The 23911-nt window shown below is 44.1% G+C and overlaps 1 protein-coding gene across 1 annotated transcript in view; it reads right to left on the bottom strand.

The window, feature by feature from the left end:
- Positions 1-23911, bottom strand: part of LOC135220917 (transcriptional regulator ATRX-like) — a 507237-nt gene that overhangs the window by 283786 nt on the left and 199540 nt on the right. Inside the window, 2 exon segments of the mRNA XM_064258551.1 lie at positions 21788-21925; positions 22359-22487. Coding sequence (XP_064114621.1) covers positions 21788-21925; positions 22359-22487 — 267 coding nt within the window.

The following is a 23911-nucleotide window of genomic DNA, read 5'->3' as shown; positions in this document are numbered from 1 at the left end:
CCTGAGCATCCTGTAATCTATTTTCTAATGATGGATCAAGGTAGAGAGAGCAAATTGTGATCCATTTATAATTAAAAATTTGGACTGCACAAGCCTGCAACACAGTGGTTCAATTGAACAACCCTGTGATTAACACTTGCGGACTATGATGCCTGTGCCTCCCTGAGCACGTACACCTATCAGGGGTGAAGACCTGTGAAAGGAATAATTAAAACCCACTATTGGGTGTGTGCTCTCCCAACTTTGTCTCTTGTATACGACATCGCAGATAAATCATGTTTCCTTTTAAACAGAACCCGAACTTGCTCTCTATTTGATATAAAGCCACGGATGTTCCACTGCATTATTTAGAGGAAGGGATCTTAAAATTCTCTACTAATTTAGGAATCTGTGTCCTGGTGAGAGATATCTTATCAGCTTTACCAGTACTACTAGATCTAGATCTAGGTGTTACAGATCTTTTTTGATGAAGGGCCTTCACTTGCCTTTCAGTTTTGCTTTTGTTTTGTTTTTCCTTTGATATCTGAATGACCATGAATGAGGCGAAGAGGGAGAAAGGGACCTCTTCTGACGAATAAGGAGGGCCTCAACCTCCTCCTCACCGTCATCTCCACGGTGCACTGTAACGTCAGGATCAGGTAAGGGCTCAATGTCAGGCAATGTCCCTACACAGAGAAGTCGTCGTCATCCTGAGATCTGGTTTGAACCCTAGAATCAACAGGGTCCCCTGGCTTAACCAGAGTCTCTGCAACATGGGAAACCCCACCAGGAGGGGCACGGAAAGCCCCACCTGGGGGCCACGCGAGGCCCCACCAGGGGGGCATGGGAGGTCCCACCAGGTGGGGCACTGGAAGCCCCAACAGAGGGGGGCACGGGTGTCCCACTATAAGGGGGTGTGGAAAACCCCACCCCACCAGCGGGGTGGAGCCCCCACCAGAAGGGGCACTAGAAGAAGCAGTACTCAATTGTTGTGCCTTCAAGGCATCCGAATAGGATTTCCTGCCCAACAGCTTTTTGGCCTGTCCCACACTGATATGTTCAGCAATAGATTTTAGTAATGCCTCTTGTTCTTTTTTGAATTCACTACATTTCTTATCACGGGCTCGATGTTCACCCTTACAGTTTATGCACATTACGGTCCAGAAACAATCCTCGTGCTCAGGCTGGCCACACGATTCACAGAGTTTATTTCTGGTACAAACATTAGAGGAGTGTCCAAACCAAAACATTTAAAGCACTGGAGCACTCTCGGTCTATAAGGACGAACTTTCAAGATTTCACTGTCAAGAATAATTTCAGATGGCAGAAAAGAATTTATAAATGTTAAAATAAGCATCGATGAGCGGGGCACTTTAAAACCTTCCAAACCACGTCTGGACACATATCCAAAATTTCCTCCTCATCCATTTCATGTAAATCTTCATTAAAGATAAACACCCTTCGCGTAACTAAAATTATAGTGAGGTTTTACCTCTTTTAACCACCATAACCCTAAGGATCAAGCGTTCAATTTAATTTAGTAGCATTACCTTTACCGACTGAACATTGTCTTGGTATGAACTAAAAACTATTACGCCCAAAGCGAGATACTTCTGGGCTCCCAACATTGCCGATCTTCTGGCTTACCAACCTTTCACCTTGAAGAGGTTGCCTCTCTCACCATGCGTTGAGATAATTAACCACTTAGCTGGGTCTGGAGATCTGGAGATTTTACTTATTCTATTAGGATCTTTTATTTCATTTGGTGTTTATAAATGTCAAAGATTTTCTAGGGACCTCTTCTGCCTCTACAAGTCCAACACTCATAGAATCCGACCTAAATTCTCTAAACGCTCTGTGAGCTTCCGATTCAGAGTTGAAAACTATCCAGAATTCAAAAAAACCATAATTATTGCCAAGTTTATTTCTTAATTCTTTGATGTTCCCAAATTTACAAAAATTCATTATATATCGTGTCATAATTCCAGTCTAAAGGGACTGGTTTCACATGCAGAATGTTTGTAAACAAGGAGCTCATTTGAAAAAGGCTCCAAAGTTACAATGGAGGAATTACCAGGTTTTTTCCTTGTCCTTATTCTTGCCTAAGTCGTCAACCAAAGATCTAAGTAATGTCGCCATAAAGACGAAGGATTTATGATTCGTCCAGGTAGCCCCCCACCCACCCCCATGGAGCCACATTTAGAGGACAGTGTTATCCCATACAGGGCTGCCCTAGGGGTACCACCCAGATATACACCCCACCCTCAGTGCTTAAGGCGTCATGATGTCCGTCGAGATCAGACCCAGCACTAGAGCAGGGTTTGACATATAAACTTTCCCCTGCTCGACCACGTTAGGTACTCGAGTTCTACGGGTGAGGTGGCATGCCAACCATCCTCACCCTCCACCAAATCCAATGAGGTAAGTCCAAATCATGTCCAAAACCAATCCAAAAGTCCATCAACTATAAAATGTATCTTATTAGGTGGGGGAGGAAGCAGAAGGATGAAAAGTTTTAGTAAAAGGAAAAGAGCTGACTTATTTAGTTGGATCAACAGCTGGGCACCAAGGCCCAGCGAGAAAGTAGTTCCCACCAGGCATCAGGGCCATCCTTAAAGGGGGCATAGGACGATATCCTCCCAGGGATACTCGCCGTGTAAGGAGGGAGGGTGTTGTAGTCTGGCATGGCCCGAGCTGCCACACCGGGCTGAGGAAGAGCTGCCACACCGGGCTGAGGAAGAGCTGCCATAGGGTTCTCCCGGAGACCTGCAATGAGGTTCTCCTGGCTGGCCAGCCTTTCAGAGATGTCCCGGATCGACTGACCTGACTCCTCAAAGGAAGACGAGATGTGAGAGAGCATCTCCTGGAACTTGTCCTGAACCAAGTTTCCCACCAAACTACCCATTTGGTGCATAATGTTTGCAGTAAAGGCGTCCAAATAAAAGGAACTAGGTTCCTGCTTCTCTCTGGGAGTCTTAGGGCATGTTCCTGTAGAGGTTGAAGGCTCAGGATCAGACAGGAGCTGAGCCTTGTCTCTGGAGGACTTCCCTCTGGACCCTTTGGAGTGAGAAGACGACTTGGGTTTCTCTGCTCCAGGATGGTGAGCCGGAGTCTTTTGAGAACCGCTCAGAGCCGCCTTCTTAGACAGCATCTTTTCAAGCGTCTTCACTTCACGCTTCCCTTTAACTTTAGGGATAGCCTTGGTGGACTTCGGTCTAACCGAAAGTCCATCCTCCGAGAATCCTTGGAAGGATGAAGAAGAGGGGATAGGAGAAGATCCAGAATGGCCCAAGGGTAAACCTTGAGCCCCTACCAAACCTGCCTCACTCAACCTCCTACCTGCTGCCTCTACCGCCATGGGCTCGAGGTCCAAATTTAGAGTTGCCACTTCTTCTACGATCTCCTGGTTCCCAGGGTCCTCCAAAGCTTGAGCCACTTGATGTTGGATGGTGGCGATGTACAGGGCCGCCGCTTCGGATCGACGTAGGAAGTCGCCTTGCCGCCGGGGAAGACCAGAGCAGCCATCTTCTCGTTAAGAATGTAGAGCTGCCCTTTGGTGACGTTCCTACCGAATCTGCCGACCCAGGCTCTCAAGGTGGTTTGAGCGGCATCCCTGACCGCTTGAGCAGCCTGAAAGAGAGGGTCAGTATAAATACTAAGCTACTTAAGACTAACATATATAATCATTCGTACTGATATATCACCTATAAGAACTGTATACATACAGGCCAAAATTATACATGATAGTCGTTATCCGGAAGAGTACTTACTCCAGAGGTAACCTGATCCACCAGCTCATAGCAAATGGAGCAACTCTCATGATGCCAGACAGCTATCTCTCCATAGCAGATGGAGCAGACAGCATGCGTCCGGCAGACCTCGTGCCCACAGGGGTCCTGCAGGACAGCGTTACAGCCAGATTCCTGGCAATGGGTGGCCTGTAAGTGAACAGATACATGAGTATCGACACTAACTAATTGGACTAAGTCCAAGGAGTGATATATTATAACACCGGAGGACACCGGAGTTATTTGACATAATAAAGATTAGCCTCTACTTGCTCTCCTGCCGTGAGTTGTGGGTGTCCGATAGAACTGGTAAACTAGTTTCAGTGTGTCTCCGGTGTTGCCGGAGGACGGAAATTCACCAAAGCAGTTAACCTGTCTATACGCCGGAACGAGGAGTACGAGAATGGCGGGGAGGAGCAGGTGGGGGCTAGTAAAAAAAACTTGTTGGAGGAGCGTAGCTCCGCCGGAACAGATTACAGATTAGCAGGTGGAGAACCCGGATGGTGAGCGGGGACTCCACCAACTTAGCAGAATATAAAGAATGTAAATAATCAAAATTGAAATAAAGGTAACATATGGAGAAACATACGGCGGAGCTTCTCTGCAGTCACCACACCTGAGGTCTGGCGGAGCCAGAGGGACCAGCCGCCGGAGCGGGATGGAGGAGTGGTGACTCGGGGTGAGAGAGCTCGATCGGAAACTGAGGAGGTCCAAGCGCGGCCGAGCCGGGTGGCCAGCTGAGACCGACAGCCCCCCCTGGTACCGAAGAGTTAGAGCGGTACGGGCCGAGCCAGCCTCGGATGTCCCCTCTGCTAACTCCCGTATCCCCCCCGTGTAGAGGGGGAAGAAGGGAGGGAGCTCGGATGGTTGCCATGGGCAACGGGAGCAAGCAGGACTCTCCCCTCTAGGGGAGGAGGAAGCATGGGGAACAGCAGCCGGGTGGCTCGTGGCGATCGCCTGGCTCCTCGTGAACGTGGTGGAGGCCATGCGGTAAGACAGGCCAGGCGGTCTGAGGTGGCCTAGGCTACCTCTAACCATCTCAAAGCATGAATAAAAACAGCCTAACAAAACACGGGGAAGAAGAGAAGATAAATGAGCAGAAAAAGAGAAAGCAACGAGCCAACCAAGAAGGGAGGACGACTAACGAGCCAACCAAGAAGGGAGGACGACTAACAACTCGGGGAGCTGGCTTCTGTCGATACGTAGGAACGGAGGGCGGCGGCCAAAGTGGTCAGGACTAAAAGGAAGGACTAATGTCCTAAAAGGAGCCTAAACAGACCTAAAACAAAGGAACATGCATGCATGAACACTGAGCTAAGGAGCGATGTAGGCTACGAGCTCAACAGAGCTTAGGAATCCCCGTGAGAAGCTAAGCATAAAATAACATGGTAAAGCTGCACAAAACATATATAATGTGAAATATATACTGCTAATATTCAAGCTACAATGGTATAGGAGACCGAAAAAGCATGAAACGATGAAACACGTGGGGCGAGCCGCCCGAGACGACTCTATAACCAGGCCGAAGGAGGCGCCGTCTTATAACCTAAATAAAATTGGTTAAATGGGTCCCTGGCTGGCTAAAAATATGTGAAACACTTCTAGCAGTACTTAACTTGGATGCAGCGATGGCTTGGCATTCCATGGTAAAGATAAAACCAAAAAGGAAAGCACAAAAACACAGTGAAGAAAAACATGTGTGAGCAAGATGGTGCTAACGAAAAGGATGACCGGTAGAGGCGCTAGCGATGGCGTCGGGGGCGCTAGTAGTAGTCGTAGCTGGGTGCGGGCTTTGCATTAGCCCTCTCAGGTAGGAGGATTTTGTAGAAGGATGGACCTAAATGGTAAGAGACCCATGGCAGTGGTTTCACTCGCCCAAGAAACCATACCGAGACCTTTTATATAAGGTGAGCGAGTCAGAATATTCTGACATTCCAATTTAGATTTTTTCTCTGGTAATGTTAGCAATATTTACCTTAGAAATGTGTGCTTAAGGGACATTTCACGAAGCGACACGGGCTGAGCCCAGAAAGTATACTTATTGACCTTCAAATTCTATTTTCTCCCTTATTTTTAAAGCTATAGAATTGAAATTGGTATATAACTTAGAGAGACATAATAGAACAGTCCAATTTTTTTTCTTATTTTTCCCTGGTTTACAGGATTTATTTTTTCTTTACCATAAGGAAAAAATTCATATTAGCAAAAAAAATGCTTTTAGAAAAAAACTTCATTCGACTGGAGGTCTACATCAGGTCTATATAGGTAGTATCCCAGGTCTTAATATTCATTATCATGGGAGAAGATAAAATTTGAAAAATGGTTATTTTCGGGATAAATCGCCCTGGCGTCACAAACCAAAGGTCAAAGGCAAAAATCATATGTGGTTTGAAGTTGTCCCAAGTCACCTTATTAACCCTCTTACGCCGATTGGACGTATTGAACGTCGAGTCAAAATGTCTCCCGTATGCCAATTGGACGTATTATACGTCGACAAAAAAGTTTTTTTTTAAATTCGCGGAAAAATACTTATAGGCCTACCAGACAAAAACTTTTGAATCACGCGCCTTGGGGGATGCTGGGAGTTTACAGATCAAGGCGTTGTTTTGTTTACAATCGTTACGCAGGCGCGCAAGCGTGAATTTCTTACTTATCGCACTAAAAAGTATCAGTAACATATCTCAAAAAATCTTTCGTCACTTTGACATAATTTTTGCACCATTTTTAATTATCCGTTACATGAAGTATTATATATGAAATTGTGCGCAATTTCAAGTAAAATACAACTAAAAAATACTCATGATTGTAGCTTGTATCAGTATGGTCGAAAAACGCAATTGAAAGCTAAAACTCTTATATTCTAGTAATATCCAATCATTTGCCTTCATTTTGCAACAAATTGGACGTCTCTAGCACAAAATTTTGATTTATGGTGAATTTATGAAAAAACTTTTTCCTTGTGTCCGCGCGGTCTCTTCCGATAAATTTTTTCGTGCGATTGTCCTAATGTTTGCACCATTTTAAATTTGCCGTTACATAGTTTTATATATGGAAATGTGCGCAATTTCATGCAAAATACAACTAAAAATAACCCATGGTTGTAGCTTTTATCAGTTTTGAAATATTTTCATATAAATAACGATAAGTGCAAAAATTTCAACCTTCTGTCAACTTTGACTCTGACCGAAATGGTCGAAAAACGCAATTGTAAGCTAAAACTCTTATATTACAGTAATATTCATCAATTATACCTAATTTTGAAACGAATTGGAAGTCTCTAGCACATATTTGATTATACTAAATTTATGAAAAAAAACAAAAAACCAAAAAAAAAAAAAAATTTCTTAGTACCGAAGCGTAACTCTCCGAAAAAATCAGACTTTTTTTTTTTTTTTGTGCGATTGTCGAAATTGTAAGTTTGCTTTACCATTTAATTTAGCCGTTACATAGTAAATATATGAAAATGTGTGGCGAATTTTATGTAGAATACCACAAAAATGATTGAAGGTTGTAGCTTTTCTCTTTTTTGAAATATTTGCATATAAAACATGATAAATAGAAAAAAAACCATGTTCGGTCAACTTTGACTCTACCAAAATAGTTGAAAAACGCAATTGTAAGCTAAAACTCTTACAATATACCAAATTTGTAACTAATTTGTATTTTTCATAACTAACAAACCTGAGGTCTTAACATTAGGATTTACTGGCGCCAAGCTGGAAACCGGTAGAATTAAAATTACACTTGTGAGATCCAGGGACTAATGGCATCTATACCAGGTCACGGGGCATGTATACCCAGAATGCCCACGGCTACCTGTGACCCACCAGTTATATTTCTAACCCAAGTTTCGACTGCTAGAGGGGTGGTTCGAGGTGGGCCTTTAACTGTTAAGACCTCAGGTTTGTTAGTTATGAAAAAAACAAATTAGTTACAAATTTGGTATTTTGTTCATACACGAAAACAAACCTTCGGTCTTAACATTAGGATAGACTTACTATTGGAGGGAGGTAAGTCTCTACAACTGACTGGGAGTTGCACCTTATCCATTTCCGATATATAGGGAAATTCTAAGAGAATGGACAATGAACCTAGGACCAAAGATATAAGCGGATCTATTGGTTTTCTCCCACTGGGTGTAGATACCATTCTACTGTTTACTCTTGTCCCTTGCAACTGGATCCACCTTCACCCCTCTTTTCCCTATTATCCAGAGGGGTGTGTGTTGCTACTGAAAAGTATATCATCACCTAAGATAGCTTCACAGTATGGCTGACCACCTCACCTGCATCTAGTCCGTTCCAGCACATGACGGTACTCCCCTTCATATTGCCCGTAGTTAAAGGAGTAGGAAGAAAGTAGTAAAGAAAAAAGACCAGTCATCCCATCATTCTACTTTCATACCTTCATCTTAGACTAGACGCAAACTGACCCGCCAGGGGCACTGGATGAACTATATCACTTGTTGGGCCGCCACCACTGGACCCAAGGAAAAGGTTTCCAAGGATCTATGGGCAACATCTTTCAAATATGAGTGAAAGTTGTTTGGCGTTTCACACACCAGCTTTCAGAATTTTTAATCCACAGACATGTTCTTTTTAAATGCCAGGGAAGCACTCACGCCCCTGAATGTCATGAGATCTAGGTCCCACCTGGCTATCTGACCCTCTGTCTTCTGCCGTATAAGCATCTCTGATCGTCTCCCTTAGTCAAAACGATATTGTATTCCTGGACACTTCCTTCTTGTTCCGTCCTGTACTTACGAACAACTCCGGCACCCCGGCCTGAGGTGCTTGTTCTCTTTAAGTACTCCCTTAGTGCCCTGACGGGGCACAGGAGCATCACAGCTTTGTCGTTGTCTACAAAGTCTGCCAAGGAAGGTATGGTAAAGGAGTCAAATCTGCCGTCTACTATTGTTGGATTTTTGGGTCTTGGCCACGAATTCCGGGACAACTCAAACACCATTGATCTCCAACCTCTCGAGTGCTTTATGAGATATGAGAGGCCATGTAGCTCACCCACCCTTTTGGTTGAAGCCAGGGCCAATAAGAAGACTGTCTTCAGGTCAGGCTCCTATCCGTGGACTGCCTTAGTGGTTCGTAGGGGGGTTTTGTAGTCAGATACTCAGTACCTTGTCAGATCCCAATCTGGGCTTTTAGCTCCTTTGGTGGGCATGACTGTTCAAAGCTCCTCATCAGCATGGCCAACTCCCATGAAGAAGATATGTCCACTCCTTTCATTCGTAAGACTGAGGCTAGAGCCGCCCTGTACCCCTTCACTGCAGATACAGACATATGTTTTTCTGTTCTGAGATATATCAGAAAGTCTGCTAACTGCTGAATAGTGGTACCGAGTGGAGACACATTCCCTCTATGACACCAATCACAGTATGCTGACCACTTTCCTTGGTACCTGTCGCAGATGATTTTCTGATATTACCTGCCATCTGAGTTGCTGCTTTCTGCGAAAACCCTCGCGCTCGGAGGAGATACTTGACAGTCTCCACCGTGAAGCGATAGGGACTTCACCGACTGGTGGTACCTCTCCACGTGCGGCTGACACAGAAGGTTTACTCCATGGAGGTAACTCTCTTGGCACATCTACTAGGAGTTTCCAGTAGGTCTGGAAACCACTCTGCTTTCGGCCATAACGGGGCTACACCGGGTCATCTTGAGGTTCTGAGACCGCATTACCCTGTTCAGAACCTGACGGATTAGACAAAATGGAGGAAATGCGTACACGTCCAGATTGTCCCAGGTGTTGTAGCACATCTTCTGCTACTGCCTCTGCGTCTGGGACTACTGAACAATACACTTCCAACTTTTTGTTGTACCTGGTTGTGAATAGGTCTATGATGGCGGTCCTTCCCACAACATGAGCATCCTGTCCACATACCTGTTGGTGTAGTGGGACCACTCCGTTCCCAGAATCTGATCCCTGCGGCTCAACTTGTCAGCCACTATGTTTCTTTTTCCCGGAATATACCTGGCCTTGATGTCTACCTTAGGCCAGGTTCTCTATAGCCCACTGGTGAAGTTGAACTGCCATCACATGTAAACTGACCGAGAAACTAGGCCTCCTTGTTGTTTATAATAAGCTACTACTGTGGTGTTTGTCTGACAAATCACTACCACTGAGTTGTCCCTTTACTCTCTCCCTGAATTCTTGTAGAGCCAGGAAAGCTGCTTTCAACTCCAGCACGTTATATGGAGTTCTCTGTCCTTGCAACTCCATTTTGCTGACACCATCAACTCCTCCCATATGGGCTCCCCAGCCTTCTAGTGACGCATCCGAGAACAGCAAGAGGTCTGGGGAGGATTGTTGAAGGGGGACACCACTGTCAGATTGTCGTCGTTCACCCACCACCACAGCAAGTCTTTCCTCACTTCTGCCGACAAGGCAATTGCTCGTACGGGTGATCCTACTGTTGGTGACCAAAACTCTTTCTCCTCCATTGTAGGGGACCGAATGGTGTAGCCTTCCTTGTGGTACTAGCTTCTCCAGGGAGGTTAGGATTCCCAGCACCACCTGCCACTGTCTTGCTGGCTGTGTCTGTTTTTCCCAGAAAGGCATTCACCACTTTGTTTGCATTTCTCTATTTCCCTTTGGTCTGTCGGGAATACTTTGGCTTGTGTTGTGTCTATCACCATTCCCAGATATTCCAAACGTTGTTACTTGGATCCAACTGCGACTTTCTCCTGATTCACCACCCATACCTAGGCTGTGACAAGCTGCAGGAGGGGCCGCCCTGTCCCTGAGTAATTTTCTCCCTGTGGACTTTGCTATCACCACCAATCGTCCAGATATCTTATTAGCCTGATCCCCTGAGCATGCGCCCACGCCGACACGAGGGTGAACACTTGTAAAAACTTGAGGAGACGTTGTCAATCCGAAGCACAGACTTGAATTCGAAAGCTTTCCCTGCAAGATGAAGCGGAGAAATTTCCTTGAAGACTGATGGACTGGTATCTGAAAGTATGCGTCCTTTAGATCGACTGTCAGCATAAAGTCTCCGATTCTGACTGCTGTAGAACCGTTTTCGAGTTTCCATCTTGAAACTGGTTTTCCCTTATAAACAGATTCAGCGTTGACAGGTCTATTACTGTCCTCCACTCCCCGTTGGCTTTGGGTACCAGGAAAATCTGCTATAGAAGCCTTTTGCCGGACTGCATACTTGTTGCACAGCTCCTTTTTCCATCATCTTCTTCACTTCGTCCTGCAGAATAGTGGCCTTCTGAGATTTGTGGGCATAAGTGACGTGGGGTAATGGTTGATCTGTCAGGGGCTGGGTTACCTCGAATGGATCAAATACCCGATCCTGAGAAACATCCACCACCCACTGCTCTGCCCCTAGTTCCTGCCACACCTTCCAGTGATTTGCCAGGCAACCCCCCACTGGTGTGGCCGAGTGATGGGAGGCGCCCATCCTATCTTCTAGAGTCTCTCCCTCTTCCCCTATTGCCCCTTCCTCTGTTGTTTCTATTGTGAAAGGGCCGATGAGTTATCCTCTTTGGGGAAGAGGGTCTTGTGACTCTATTAGGGATGCTATGTCCTCACTGTCTTCTTTCGAGACATCTGCTATTGTCTTCCCTCCAAAGGAGTAGTTTGACTGTTAGACGTTTTCCTAACTGCCTGTTGCACAACAAACCTATCGTTAGTGTCCATCCTTCTTCTATCTATCGCCTCTTCCAGTATGACCTCTGGCAACAGCAGTTGCGATTCCAAGATATCCCCATTCCTCATTGCTAACAGGGAATCCAAATCCACATTGCGGCTTAGTCTAGCCAACGCTGCATCTCTCCTCATTAGCAGGATATTTGCTCAAACATTGGCACTTACGTTTGTCAGGTACGCAATCGCCTTGGAACCTGACTGTATAATCTAATGAACAATGGTTCATCCACTACTTTCCTTGTTGCTTCCGAGGATGCAATCTTCGCCACTGCTGTTGACAAAGGTCTAAACCAAGAAGCAGCCTGAAAGACAGAAGAAGCTGTTGCTTCGAACGTAGCAGCCTCTTGGTACGTCATTGAAGGGCACTCCATTTTAACCTGATCCAAGGTTAATCCAGGCCTTAACCTTACAACATTAGGGTTCATTTGTCGAGACAGCAAAGGGACCTTTGTGTCGTATAATTTCCTTTGCTTTTATCATTGGAGGGGAATAAATTTAAATGATCTATTAGATCTTAAGGAATTATCCCTCCCTGCAATCTTTGCGTTTACGTGTTGCAAGACCGATTCCTGCATGACTCGGACAAGGCAATTCATACGACACCTTGGTATCCCTCTTTAGTCCAAATGCCATGTCAATTCCAGGAGGAAGCATACTGGCCGGTTGTTTCTGTCTTCTCCGAAAGGCTATTGAATGACGAATCAAATCAATCACCTCTGCATACGAGGCCAGAAACTCTTTGGTTTTCCTCCTTCCTCCGCTCTAGTGTACCATTCTCCGTCACAAGGATGTTGTCTCGCCTCTATCTTCTGACAGACGGCCCGGAATTCCACGGCCGCCTGCCCTACGGCCGCGGTCTCTTTGATCTTTGCTGGCCGCTGTTGGCTCGATCCCGGATAGTCAGCAGGGGAACGAGGAACGTCTCACTCTTTCTCTGCTCACGGATCTAGAGCGAGGAATCTCGTCTAGATCTCCAAGATGAAGGCTCCCTTAAGACAGAGATAAGTTCGTCTCTATTAGTATTGGCATCGTTTTAGAGCGCCGGCGAGCCCGGCCTCGACCTTCTATCCAGACGGACACTGCCTTCCACGAACGTATCCGCCGAGGTTGCCAACTCTCTACTTTTTCGTACTTTTAATAGGAGCCTTATTGTCCTTCGTACGTATTTTGAACGGCCTTACGAGCGAAACTGGGACCTGCATTCCATCCTCTGCTGCACCTTTCGCCGCCAACGTCGATTTTACCAGAGGTATCGCAGTTTTTGCGATCCGAACTGGCAACATCCGCCTCAGCCGCTAGCCCGCCGCCGGCCGTCACCTCTCTCGCTTGTTCGGATTCTTGCGAACGGCTTCGTCTGCCAACCTTGTGCTTAATAGCCACTGACTTTCCGACCTTCTTGCTGACTTGGAAATGACAGTCTTGGTCCGAAGAAGAGGAAGAATTGATTCTTCTCCTCTTAGCCCGAGGATCCGCCAGGAACTCCCGAATCCTCCTCCAACGCTTGACTGGCGCTCGCCGTGACGTTATCGGACTTAGCGATGACGCCGAACTAGAGGGAGAAGACGAAGAAGGCGAATCACACTTTTTCTTTTTGTCTCTCTTATTCATTCTCTTCTCTATATCCTGTAATTTCTGCATTACAGTTTGCATTGACGGGTCAGAAGGCGTATTAGCGTCTGGGTGCAGCGAAAAAGGCCGAGAATCGGTCTGTGACATCATCACGCCTGCCATATCGGAGTGTGACGTATGTTGTGACGTCATCCCTCTCGTAGGGAGAGACTCAGAGGTTTCTGCTGGCAACTGCACGTTTGCTGCCAAACTACCTCCCACGTTCTGCATCGCTGTAAACACCGAGTGGGATGGTGAAGCCGCGGCATTATTCCCATAAATTGCAAGCCCGGGGATGAGGAACATTCAGCGCTGCCGACCCTGCTGGAAACCGTGACGTCATATAATGCGCAAGCCACACATCCAAGGTTGGTACGCCTGGTAGGCCTAGCGCTGACCACGTACCATCTAACCTATGCGCTTGAGTAGCAGGAGCCTGGAACAAAGATGGCGGATCTCCCCCTCTACTTGCTGGGAACAAAGGAGAGTGCAAATTATTCATAAAATTACCCAACGGCCCCTCCTGACGTTTCCGATACAGAACCGCTAGGAGAAACCGAAGGGTATGAGACAAATCAAAAGCAGGTGGAGAAAAACATATGGAGCAGCCTGGTTTATTGCCGATACAAAAGAAGCCGGTAAGGTTGGTCATCCAAAGATGGCGTCACCCCCTTTCCTTTTGTATTAGGCTTTTCCATAGAACTTCTTCCACTGTTCCACCGACCACCGCGACAAACAGAACACGGATTAGTAACCATACATACGTTTTCCCTGCACCTACTACACGTTGGATGAGGATCCGTCGACACCGAAGTTAGGAACCTAGAACATGGAAAGCCACTGACTCCTGAGCATTTCCTTTGTCTCCTCTTCGAAACGGTAGACGATCCCGATGTTCAGGCAAAATTCTCCATCATACCACGTATACACTCTTACCACACACTGATCACACTTGGATGAAAGAAAAGGAATGAAAATAAAAATGAAAGGATGAAATGGATAAAGAACGGGCAAACTGAAAAACCGGCTTTAAATCAGATAGACAGTAACACGTCTTATCTTAAAGGCGGTAGGAAAATAACTGGTGGGTCACAGGTAGCCGTGGGCATTCTGGGTATACATGCCCCGTGACCTGGTATAGATGCCATTAGTCCCTGGATCTCACAAGTGTAATTTTAATTCTACCGGTTTCCAGCTTGGCGCTAGTAAATCCTAATGTTAAGACCGAAGGTTTGTTTCGTGTATGAACAACTAGTAATATACAGTCATTTATCTTAGCACAATATTTAGATTTATGGTGAATTTTTATAAATAACTTTCTTTCCCTCCGCGTGCCGATTCGCAGCCGAAAATCTCCAAAATGCGTACGTCGCATTATCCTAATATTTGCTCCTTTTCATATTAGCCGTTTTATAGAGTTTCATATATGAAAATGTGTGCAAATTCATGAAGAATACAACAAAAAATAATTGAAGCATGTAACTTTTCTAATTTCCGAAATATTTGCATATAAAAAAAATATATATAAAAATTTCGACATTCGGTCAACTTTAACTCGTCTGAAATGGTCGAAATCTGCAATTCTAAGCTAAAACTCTTACAGTATTGTAATATTCAATCATTTTCCTTCATTTTGAAACAAATTGGAAGTCTCTAAAACAATATTTAGATTTACGGTGAATTTTTGAAAAAAAAAAAAAAAAAAAATTTTTTACGTCCGCGCGTTACGAATTCGTGCATCATTTTGTGATAATATTTTTCTGGTGTCGCTTTTATTGTTTTACAATGTATTATATATCAAAATGATCGCAATTTAATGTACAATACAAAAAAAAAAAGTAACTCGTTAGCTTTAACCGTTTTTTGCACAGCGCGATTTGAATACAATTATGTAAGACATTTTTTTTTCGCTACCATATGATAATGATATTTTTTTCATTTCTGATGGTTGCATACTAAACTTCAGGCAATGACAAAAAAAATGAGCCAAAAATGAACTCTCAATCTTCAAAACTAAGCGCGCTGTGATTTTTTGAAAAAATGATATTGTTATGATACAATAAAGTTTGTTCATACTTACCTGGCAGATATATATACTATAGCTGTATTTTCTGAAATCCGACAGAATTTTAAAAACTTCCGACACACGCAGTGGTCAGCCAGGTGGTTAGTACCCATTCCCGCCGCTGCGGGGAGGCGGGTATCAGGAACCATTCCCATTTTCTATTCATAATTTTTATTTCCACTGTCCACTGAGGGGATGGTGGGTGGGTACTTGATTATATATATCTGCCAGGTAAGTATGACAAACTTTATTATATCATAATATCATTTTGTTCATGAAACTTACCTGTCAGATATATATATGCTGGAATCCCACCGTTGGAGGTGGGAAGGGACAGAATAGAAGGATTTTGGGAAACAATGCATGCAGATGATTTACATCTTGGTTCCACCTGTTAGCATAGCTAGCTTCGTGGTTACTGCCACGTAAGTCTGCTTGTGCTACTAGAGTCGCCAGCGAGGTAGAGACCTATATAGCTGGTGCACTCCAGATGATCTGTCAACAGGGGCGAGACCACGACGTGACTAGACCATATTGACCATACCATGAGGGCTAAGAAGTAAAATAAATATATATATAAATATATATATCACCACCTGACCAACCTAGCCAAAGTTAAGGTGTGTTAACTAAGGCTTAAGAGTTAAGAAGTCGCCGTTGTCGGCGACTCAACAACTAAATTAAGAGCTCTTCCTAACTATTTTTCTACAGGATAGGATGAGTGGTACTTCTTGCCCCAAGATTGTGTCTGCAGACACGTATGGCCCTAGAGAGCAGCAGATCTCATATGCCATCTTCACATCTCGCAGGAGTGTGAAGTGAAAACACAGAGTTGCTTTGCTAAAACATGGTACTCAGGATGTTGCTGAGTGCCATGCTCTGTTGAAATGCTTCCGAGGCCGTGCCCTCACCTCGTGAGCATTCAGATAAAAAGATTTCAAAGAACTCCTTAACACTAAAGCCAGGGTGTTCTTCGATATAGGCAAGTCTGGTCTTTTTCGGAACACTGCAGATTGCCCGAATGACTTCGACTTTCTTGAGTTTTATGTAGATAAAACTTGAGAGACCCGACAGGGCACAGGACTCTCTCTGGCTCCTGCCCACTAACTTGTGCCATCCTTGCTTCCAAGCTCCAGGCCCAAGGACAAAACGGGTTTCCATTCTTAGGCCACAACGGAAGGCTTAGAGAGCACACCGCCTTGTGTTCTCTAAAACCAAAACTTGTGACGATGGCTTAAAATCTCACTAACCCTCTTTGTCGTATCTAGGGTGGTTAGAAGAAGGCCTTCCTGATCACATGCAAGAAGTTAACAGGTAGGAGAGGTTCGAATGCTTTGACATCAAGAACTTCAGACTACGTCTAAGTTCCATATTGAAAGCTTCGATCTGGACATGCACAGTCAGTCCGTCTGTACTAAAGTCAGGTGACCGACCAGTTGACCAGTCAAGACGAATCAAGGACAGCAAGGCTGTACCCTGAAGACCATAAGGCACTATTCTTCGCTGAAGGATGAGTGTCTGGACTGCCTGGGCGATTCAATCTAAGCAAACCTTGGGGGGTGTATCAACGCAACCAAACGTCGTCAGCGAATCAACTTCTGAGCAACTCCTGACTCGAGCTTCTGGTGCCAGGAGAAAGGAGCGAGGAGCAAAAAGGCGATTCAGTCCCGAAGGAAGAATCAGTCCCGAAGGAAGAATGCCTGACAGTCCAACCTGGTCTCATGTTACACGATCATCGGGGGTGTATAAACGCAACCGACTTCGTCACAAGAAACTCAGGGCTACTATATGTCGCCTGATCTCGCACGAGTGTCTGACTCCGAGAAAACAGGTGAGACAAAAAGTAGATGGTGAGCGAGTTTCGAGATTCCACAGAACTCAAAGATCGTGAAGGGCTTTGTTGTTTGACAGAAGCAAATCTCTGAGCCCAAAGGCAGTCAACAACATATTTGCGTATTCTTTAATAGTTGTGACTGCCAGCTTATCCCATTCTTCAGACGGAAATGGAAGACGGTAATCTTATTCCTGTCAACATCTCAATAGTCTGAACGTAGTCAGACTCAGAGCGGAGAGGTTATAGGTACCTTTCGAGTTAGAGTAGACCGACTCTCTCGGAAAAGGTCCTTGGAAAGTGAACTAGGAAGGACGTGACCTCTGTGAATCCAGGATCCTGAAGGCCAACATGGGGCGATCAGCGTCATTGTCGCTCCCTGTGACGTCATAAATCCTCTTATTACATTTCCTAGCGAATGAAAAGGGGAAAAGAGACTAAACATCATCCCCGTTCAATATCATAGGATGGCGTTTAATGGTACCGATCCCGGATCGAGAATAAGGGAGCAGAGAAGAGGAAGCCTCTTCGTCCTCAACATATCGAAGAGAAGAATGAAAGGGCGTCCCTAAAGTCTCCACAACTCTCAACATACTTCTAAAGAAAGATTCACTCGGAAGTCAATAGTTGCTGCCGTCGATCGAGATGATTCGTACGGACTTTTGCAATCCTGTAACGAACCTCTAGAGGATCGTTACATTCTACGCCTGTTGTTATAATAGGCTCTTTCTCGTAAACTCGAACAGGGACCGAGAGAAGATACTTCTTAAGATATGAGAGAGCTGGACCACTGGTTCCAAAAACTCGTTTCGAGGACTGGAGGGACGACCGAATTGCTTTTACTTCTTTCAGATTAAGATCCAGGACATCTGAAACCCTATCCAGATGTCCGGCACCTTCTTTCTATCACCTCAGGTGATAGACGCACTGAGAGATGTTCAGAATCATTCCTAGAACTTGAATTATATTTCAGTTTCCCCGGTAGGAAAAAACTGTGGAGGTCTGAATTGCAGTCTATTCGGGGAAAACAAACTTCTTCAGGAAGGAATGGTCCCCAGCAAGCTCATCCCATTCCCTCCCCGAGTATGCTTACTTCCCTAATAAGGCTGCGCTTTGCCTAAGCAGGAGAGCATATAAAAGTGCAATGTTGCGGTAGACTCGTAGTTCTATACCGTGCGGTAACGAGCACCGAAAGGATTAAGAGATAACTCTGTTGAACATAGTAAGGCAAAACGAATGCAACGTTTATTCATTCAAGTAAGAAATCCCCTCAATCTTAGGCTCAAGTCCGTGATTGTAGGACAGAGACACAGTTAGTCAGTCAATCCCGCAGGAGAGACGTAACCGCAGCACAGAGATACGGTTAGTCAGTCAATCCCGCAGGAGAGAGACGTAACCTACCGCGCATGACGAGCACGATCTGTTACTGGCTCGGTTGGACTGGAGGACAGACACAGCAGCACCCAGCAGCTTACGAACGTCGTCTTAACTTAACTTTATGTCTTGGGTTGCCAGCTACCCTATTCTACGAAGAAATAGGTCCGTTATTTTTTGAGCAGAAAGACTCTCAAGCTGGTATATTTAAGCGAAACAGAAAACGCTAATATATAGATGCGTTGTGTCGTCAGAACACTACCATACAACGGTAAAAGATAAATCGACACTCCTGGAAGGCTGCAGGGAGTAACGATTAAATGTCCTCAAAATAATAGACAATAGAGCTCTCGTTGCCATCCGAAGAAGTAACTACAGCAAGCGTATATGACTCGAACCACCAATAGTAAAATAACGCAAGGCAAAAATGATATTAATTATATTACAATAAAGTTTGTTCATACTAACCTGGCAGACATATATATAGTTGAATTCGGAAATACAGCTACATACATATCTGACAGGCAACTTTCATGAACAAAACTTAGAGAATCGAAGCAGACAGCTCAAGCTTCTTATGTTACTGGACATAAGCGGTCATTGACGTATATTACAATAAAGTTTGTTCATACTAACCTGGCAGACATAATATAGTTGAATTCGGAAATACAGCTACATACATATCTGACAGGCAGTTTTCATGAACAAAACTTAGAGAATCGAAGCAGACAGCTCAAGCTTCTTATGTTACTGGACATAAGCGGTCATTGACGTATACAAGTCTATTTCTTGTACGAGTCTGCGAATGATGAATGAGAGCTCTTCCGAATCTTGTCAATAAGAGCTTATCCGCTTACGCAATATAAGTTGAAGAGGTTTGTCAATGAGAACTAACCCATTTACGGGACAAAGAGATATTTTGTCAATGAGGGGATACCCACTTACTTGACAAAAAACGATAGTATATTGTCAATGGGTGGGGAAAATCACTGAATTGACAAAACGTAATCCAGGAAGTCGAGCTATTATTTTTCCGATTCCCGTATCAATCGTTTATTGGCAGTATAGCAAAGGAAGTCCTGTCTTGCGCTTTCCTGAAGAGCGTCCTCTTGATGAGTGCTTTGCAAGAATCCTACCGAAAGTAGTCGAGCGTCATGACGTGTAGGACGTCGAGCTTTTACATAACCCGTAACTGCCTTATCCCAAAGTCTTGACTGCGGTAGAGCAAACGAGATCTTCCCTTGAGCTTTCCTTAACTCCACCCACCTATGCGAAAAGCAATATTAATTGACAGAGACCTCTTGAATTCACGAAACCCGATGTCTTGCTGGGTTTCGAAGAAGAAGTTGTCTGTTCACTTTAAGCTTCCTCCGAAGCACTGCCTACTTCCCATTCTTTGCAGGTGAGGTAGAAGTATCACCGAAGGTGAAGGTAAAAATTCTTTAGGCCCAAATCTGAAACAAGAGCTTGAAGAGTTCAACAGAAACGTTCAGCCAGGCGACACACCTGGCGTGCGCTGGTGCACGCTCGGCGTCTACTGGCGCGCACTCGGCGTCCACCTGGAGCGCGCTCGGCGTCCACTGGAGCGCGCTCGGCGTCCACTGGTGTGCGCTCGGCGTCCACTGGCGAGCGCTTGGCGTGCACCCGCACGCGCCTGGTGTCCATCCGAGCGTCCCGTCCAAGTCGAGAGGGAAGGCCTTCTTATCTGCAGTAAAAAAGCTTGGACGTCCGCTCTCAAAAGCTTCCTGCTACTATGACTTCTTTACGTATTTCTCGGTGGAAAGACGACACGAGTTCAGGCGACGTTCGCCTTCTTACTTCTCACTGAAACGCATAACGAGAGAGAGGAGGACGTGAAGCTCTTCTCTAAAGCTTCTATTTAGAGGCGCGAGTCCTTCCGAAAGCTCCAACCCCTGCACGGGAGGACGCTTCTGAGGACGAGAAGCAATCCTTCCGGATTTCGTGCATGCGCACTCGCACTTTGGCAGTCTGGGGATTTTCACGCCAGATCGGTGGGGGTTCCTTGTAACCCTCCTTAGGCTTTCGACATGCCCTCCCCGCCCCGGGTCCTGGGAGTCAAGCAGAGGTCCCGGCCTAGAGCGAAACGAGGGCCGATCTGACACACCCTCCACTACACAAGGGGTATCATGCACTTCTGCACTTTCACTTTTGCTCTCTAAAGAAGCACTTTCGATTCTAAGTTACGAATCGAAAGAGTATCAGAGAAAGGGCAATTCCTCTACAGACACTGTTTTAGGGGCCCGAAGGCAACACTACAGGGTTAGGAGTACAATTACAGAAGTAGCACTCTTCACAGCAATGAAGGAGAGCAAGCACCTCTCGTAGACAAATACATAGCCCGTAGGCCATACTACAGGGTTAGGCAAAATAAAGTCTACAGGAATTAGCAGATTCACTACCCTGACTTTTGTTACTGATTAATTGCGTACATACGAATCATACGTCTTCCTTATGGAATAGACAAAGTCTCACACTCCTTACATGACAAATCTCAACAAAGAAGCAAGACCCATACCCCTCGTACATACCAAGTGCGGATCTACCGAAGCTTTCGGTAGCCACACCCTATCTTTGCAGACAACCCCGTCTGAAACTAGCCTAACTAGATTCAGATATCTTATGCAAAAATGAATCAAATTCAATCCAATTTAAGATAGCGTATGGCTAGCCACAAATCCAAGTAAATAATCAAAAGACAATTAGGATACTTAGCGGCAATGAAGTTTCCAAAATCCTAAGACGGAGGTACTGAAAACAGGTGTTTTCAGCACCGCGGACAGAAAATTTATGAATAGAAAATGGGAATGGTTCCTTGTATACCCGCCTCCCAGTGGCGGGAATGGGTACTAACCACCTGGCCGACCACCACTGCGTGTGTCGGAAGTTCTTAAAATTCTGTCGGATTTCAGAAAATACAGCTATATATATATCTGACAGGTAAGTTTCATGAACAAAATTATTTTTTTCGCTTCCGCGCTCACTCCAAACGGGAGAGGTTTTAATTTTTAGGGCTTCGGCGTAAGAGGGTTAAGTGGTATGAATGTCAAAGTCGTGTCCTTAAAAAATGGCATTAGCCGGCTGACCCCCTTAAAAGATTAGTGTACTTAATACTGTAAGGTAAGACTTTTGCACTGATTTGACTAATTACCCTAACCACTACGTACAGGCAGTCCCCAGTTATCAGCGATCCAGTTTTATGGCACTGGGGTCGTAACAGGACAAGTTCCAGTTATTGACGCCATAAGGGTGCTTATGGCGCTGATGACTGGTTATTGGCGCCATAAGCCCCATAAATCACTGAGTTTTGGTAAAGGGCGGTTTTCGCTTATCGAGACACCCCTGGGAAGTTCGGTAACCCGGCCGATAACCGGGGACTGCCTGTATTTTTAAATAGTGTATAAATCTAGAAACCTTCCACTGCTTTCTGATATGATAAATGTTCCTTACCTGATGAGGCTTCAAATGCTTCACCAATTTATCACTGACACACACCAACTCTTTCTTCGTGTCTGGATTAAAATCAAGTACCAGCTTTTCTAAATCTTTCTGATCAGACTCCACATCAATTTCAAAGATCTGGTTAAACTGAAAAAAAGAAAAGAAAAATAGTAACCATTTGCAAAGGATGTTAGATAAGGATATAGGTATTTTCCATGAGGTTGTTCTAACTGGTAGTAGTACTAACAACTTAATTTTATTTACATATATATTTACAATTTTTTTTAGATTTCGTAAACACAAATAGTGTAAATGCTTAAGGCTACTTTTTGTACTGAATAATTCAGGGATCATTTGTGCCAACCAATTTACATAAAATTTTAATAACTGATAATTTAAACAAGAGAACTCATGATGCATAATTATATGCAGAGGCAACATTTTATGAAATGCCACAGGAAGCCATACATTAATATGATATCTAACAACAAAACCTATAAAATACCTTTTTTTATTAAAAAGATTCTCTAGATATAGCAGAGCATACAAATAATTTAACACATCTGCAAATGAAACACACCTGCTTTTGACGTTCTGCAATACGTCTAATTCTCTCTTCTTCTTCTTGTGTAGCATTTTTAGTTGACTCCATTAGATCTTCATCTCGGATGACACGCCTAATCTTTTTGTGCTTACTGGGGGACTCCTCCTATGAAAAAATAGGAAAAAATTAAACCAGAGAGAGAGAGAGAGAGAGAGAGAGAGAGAGAGAGAGAGAGAGAGAGAGAGAGAGAGAGAGAGAGAGAGAGAGAGAGAGATTCCCACAGTAGCTGGAGTTGAAATTATTTTATTACAGTTTCCATTTTCAGGATTTATTACTGTTGCTAATATGGTAAAATGAACCTTGCTTCTATTTTCTCTCTATCCATTCATATGGATGAAGCCAATACTACAACTTTTGGGATTGTGTGGGGTGGTAAAGGTGACCTAAGTGAAGGCCTAACCTACCTTATCCACACAAGTTCATGGCATATCTGTCGTTGCCCAGGCAGCCTTAGCATATTTCTCAGCTTTGCCCCTTACTACTGGCTCATACTACATGTACTATAAGCTGGTAAAATAAAGTCCATACATTGCAATGATCTTTCTCCTGCTCTTAAAATTATATTCTATAATTTTGCACTGCTTTCCTTATCTTACATTATCATTTCATATTTTACTTCTATATTTAAAGGGAGTGCCAACACCATTATAAAGTTAAATGACTATTTCTTACCTTATGATTAAAGGGATTTGTTTCAATTTTTTACCACTTATTCTACAACCAACACTTTTTTTTTTTTACACGTTTTTACAATTTGTTGTTCACAGCCCTGTACAAGCGATGAACAAAATTTTTGATAAACCAATCTAAACAATTTTGGAGGGAAATAATGCTTTAAGGGAGCTTCTGACTCCATATGGCCCCATTATAAAGCAAGTGCTTCATTTTACCTTGTGACTGAAGGGATTTGCTTCAAATCTTTACCACCTACAAGACAACTAATACTGAAAAAATACATGTTAGGAAATTAAGAAAGTAAATCTCAAAGTTCCTATTTTCCCCGTTGAGAAAAAATAAATAAAAAACATTTCAAAATACATAGTGCCTCAGGATACGAAATTAATCCGTTCTGAAGCGGCCTTCGTAACTTATTTTTTTGTATCTCTAACTACGTTTTACATGTAAATTGCCTAATTCATTCCAAGCCCTACAAAAACACCACAGTAAATTTTATAATAAAGCTATATTGACCAATAAACAATGAAATACAACAATTTGGACCATTCAATACCTAACATAACTTTTATTGCAGTATGTACCTGTAAATAAAGTGTATTAGTGTACCTGGTACAAGAATACTGTATATACATATACATACATATGTAGTAAAATGTGGAACCTTACCTTTCAAGTGAGGTGATCTCCAAAAGTGGAGACAGAGGAGGAGGACAAACGGCAGAAAACATGAACTCTTAACTTGACGAAACATTAAAAAATGGCAGAAAACATTAACACTAAACTTTACAAAACACATTAACAAATGGCAGAAAACATTAACACTTCTTGATTATCTCCATCTTCGTTCACCA

This window comes from Macrobrachium nipponense, chromosome 2 (genome assembly GCF_015104395.2).
Source record: "Macrobrachium nipponense isolate FS-2020 chromosome 2, ASM1510439v2, whole genome shotgun sequence".
Classification (NCBI taxonomy): Eukaryota; Metazoa; Arthropoda; class Malacostraca; order Decapoda; family Palaemonidae; genus Macrobrachium; species Macrobrachium nipponense.
The sequence above is the reverse complement of the archived record's forward strand: the minus strand, read 5'-3'. Positions and strand labels throughout refer to the sequence as shown.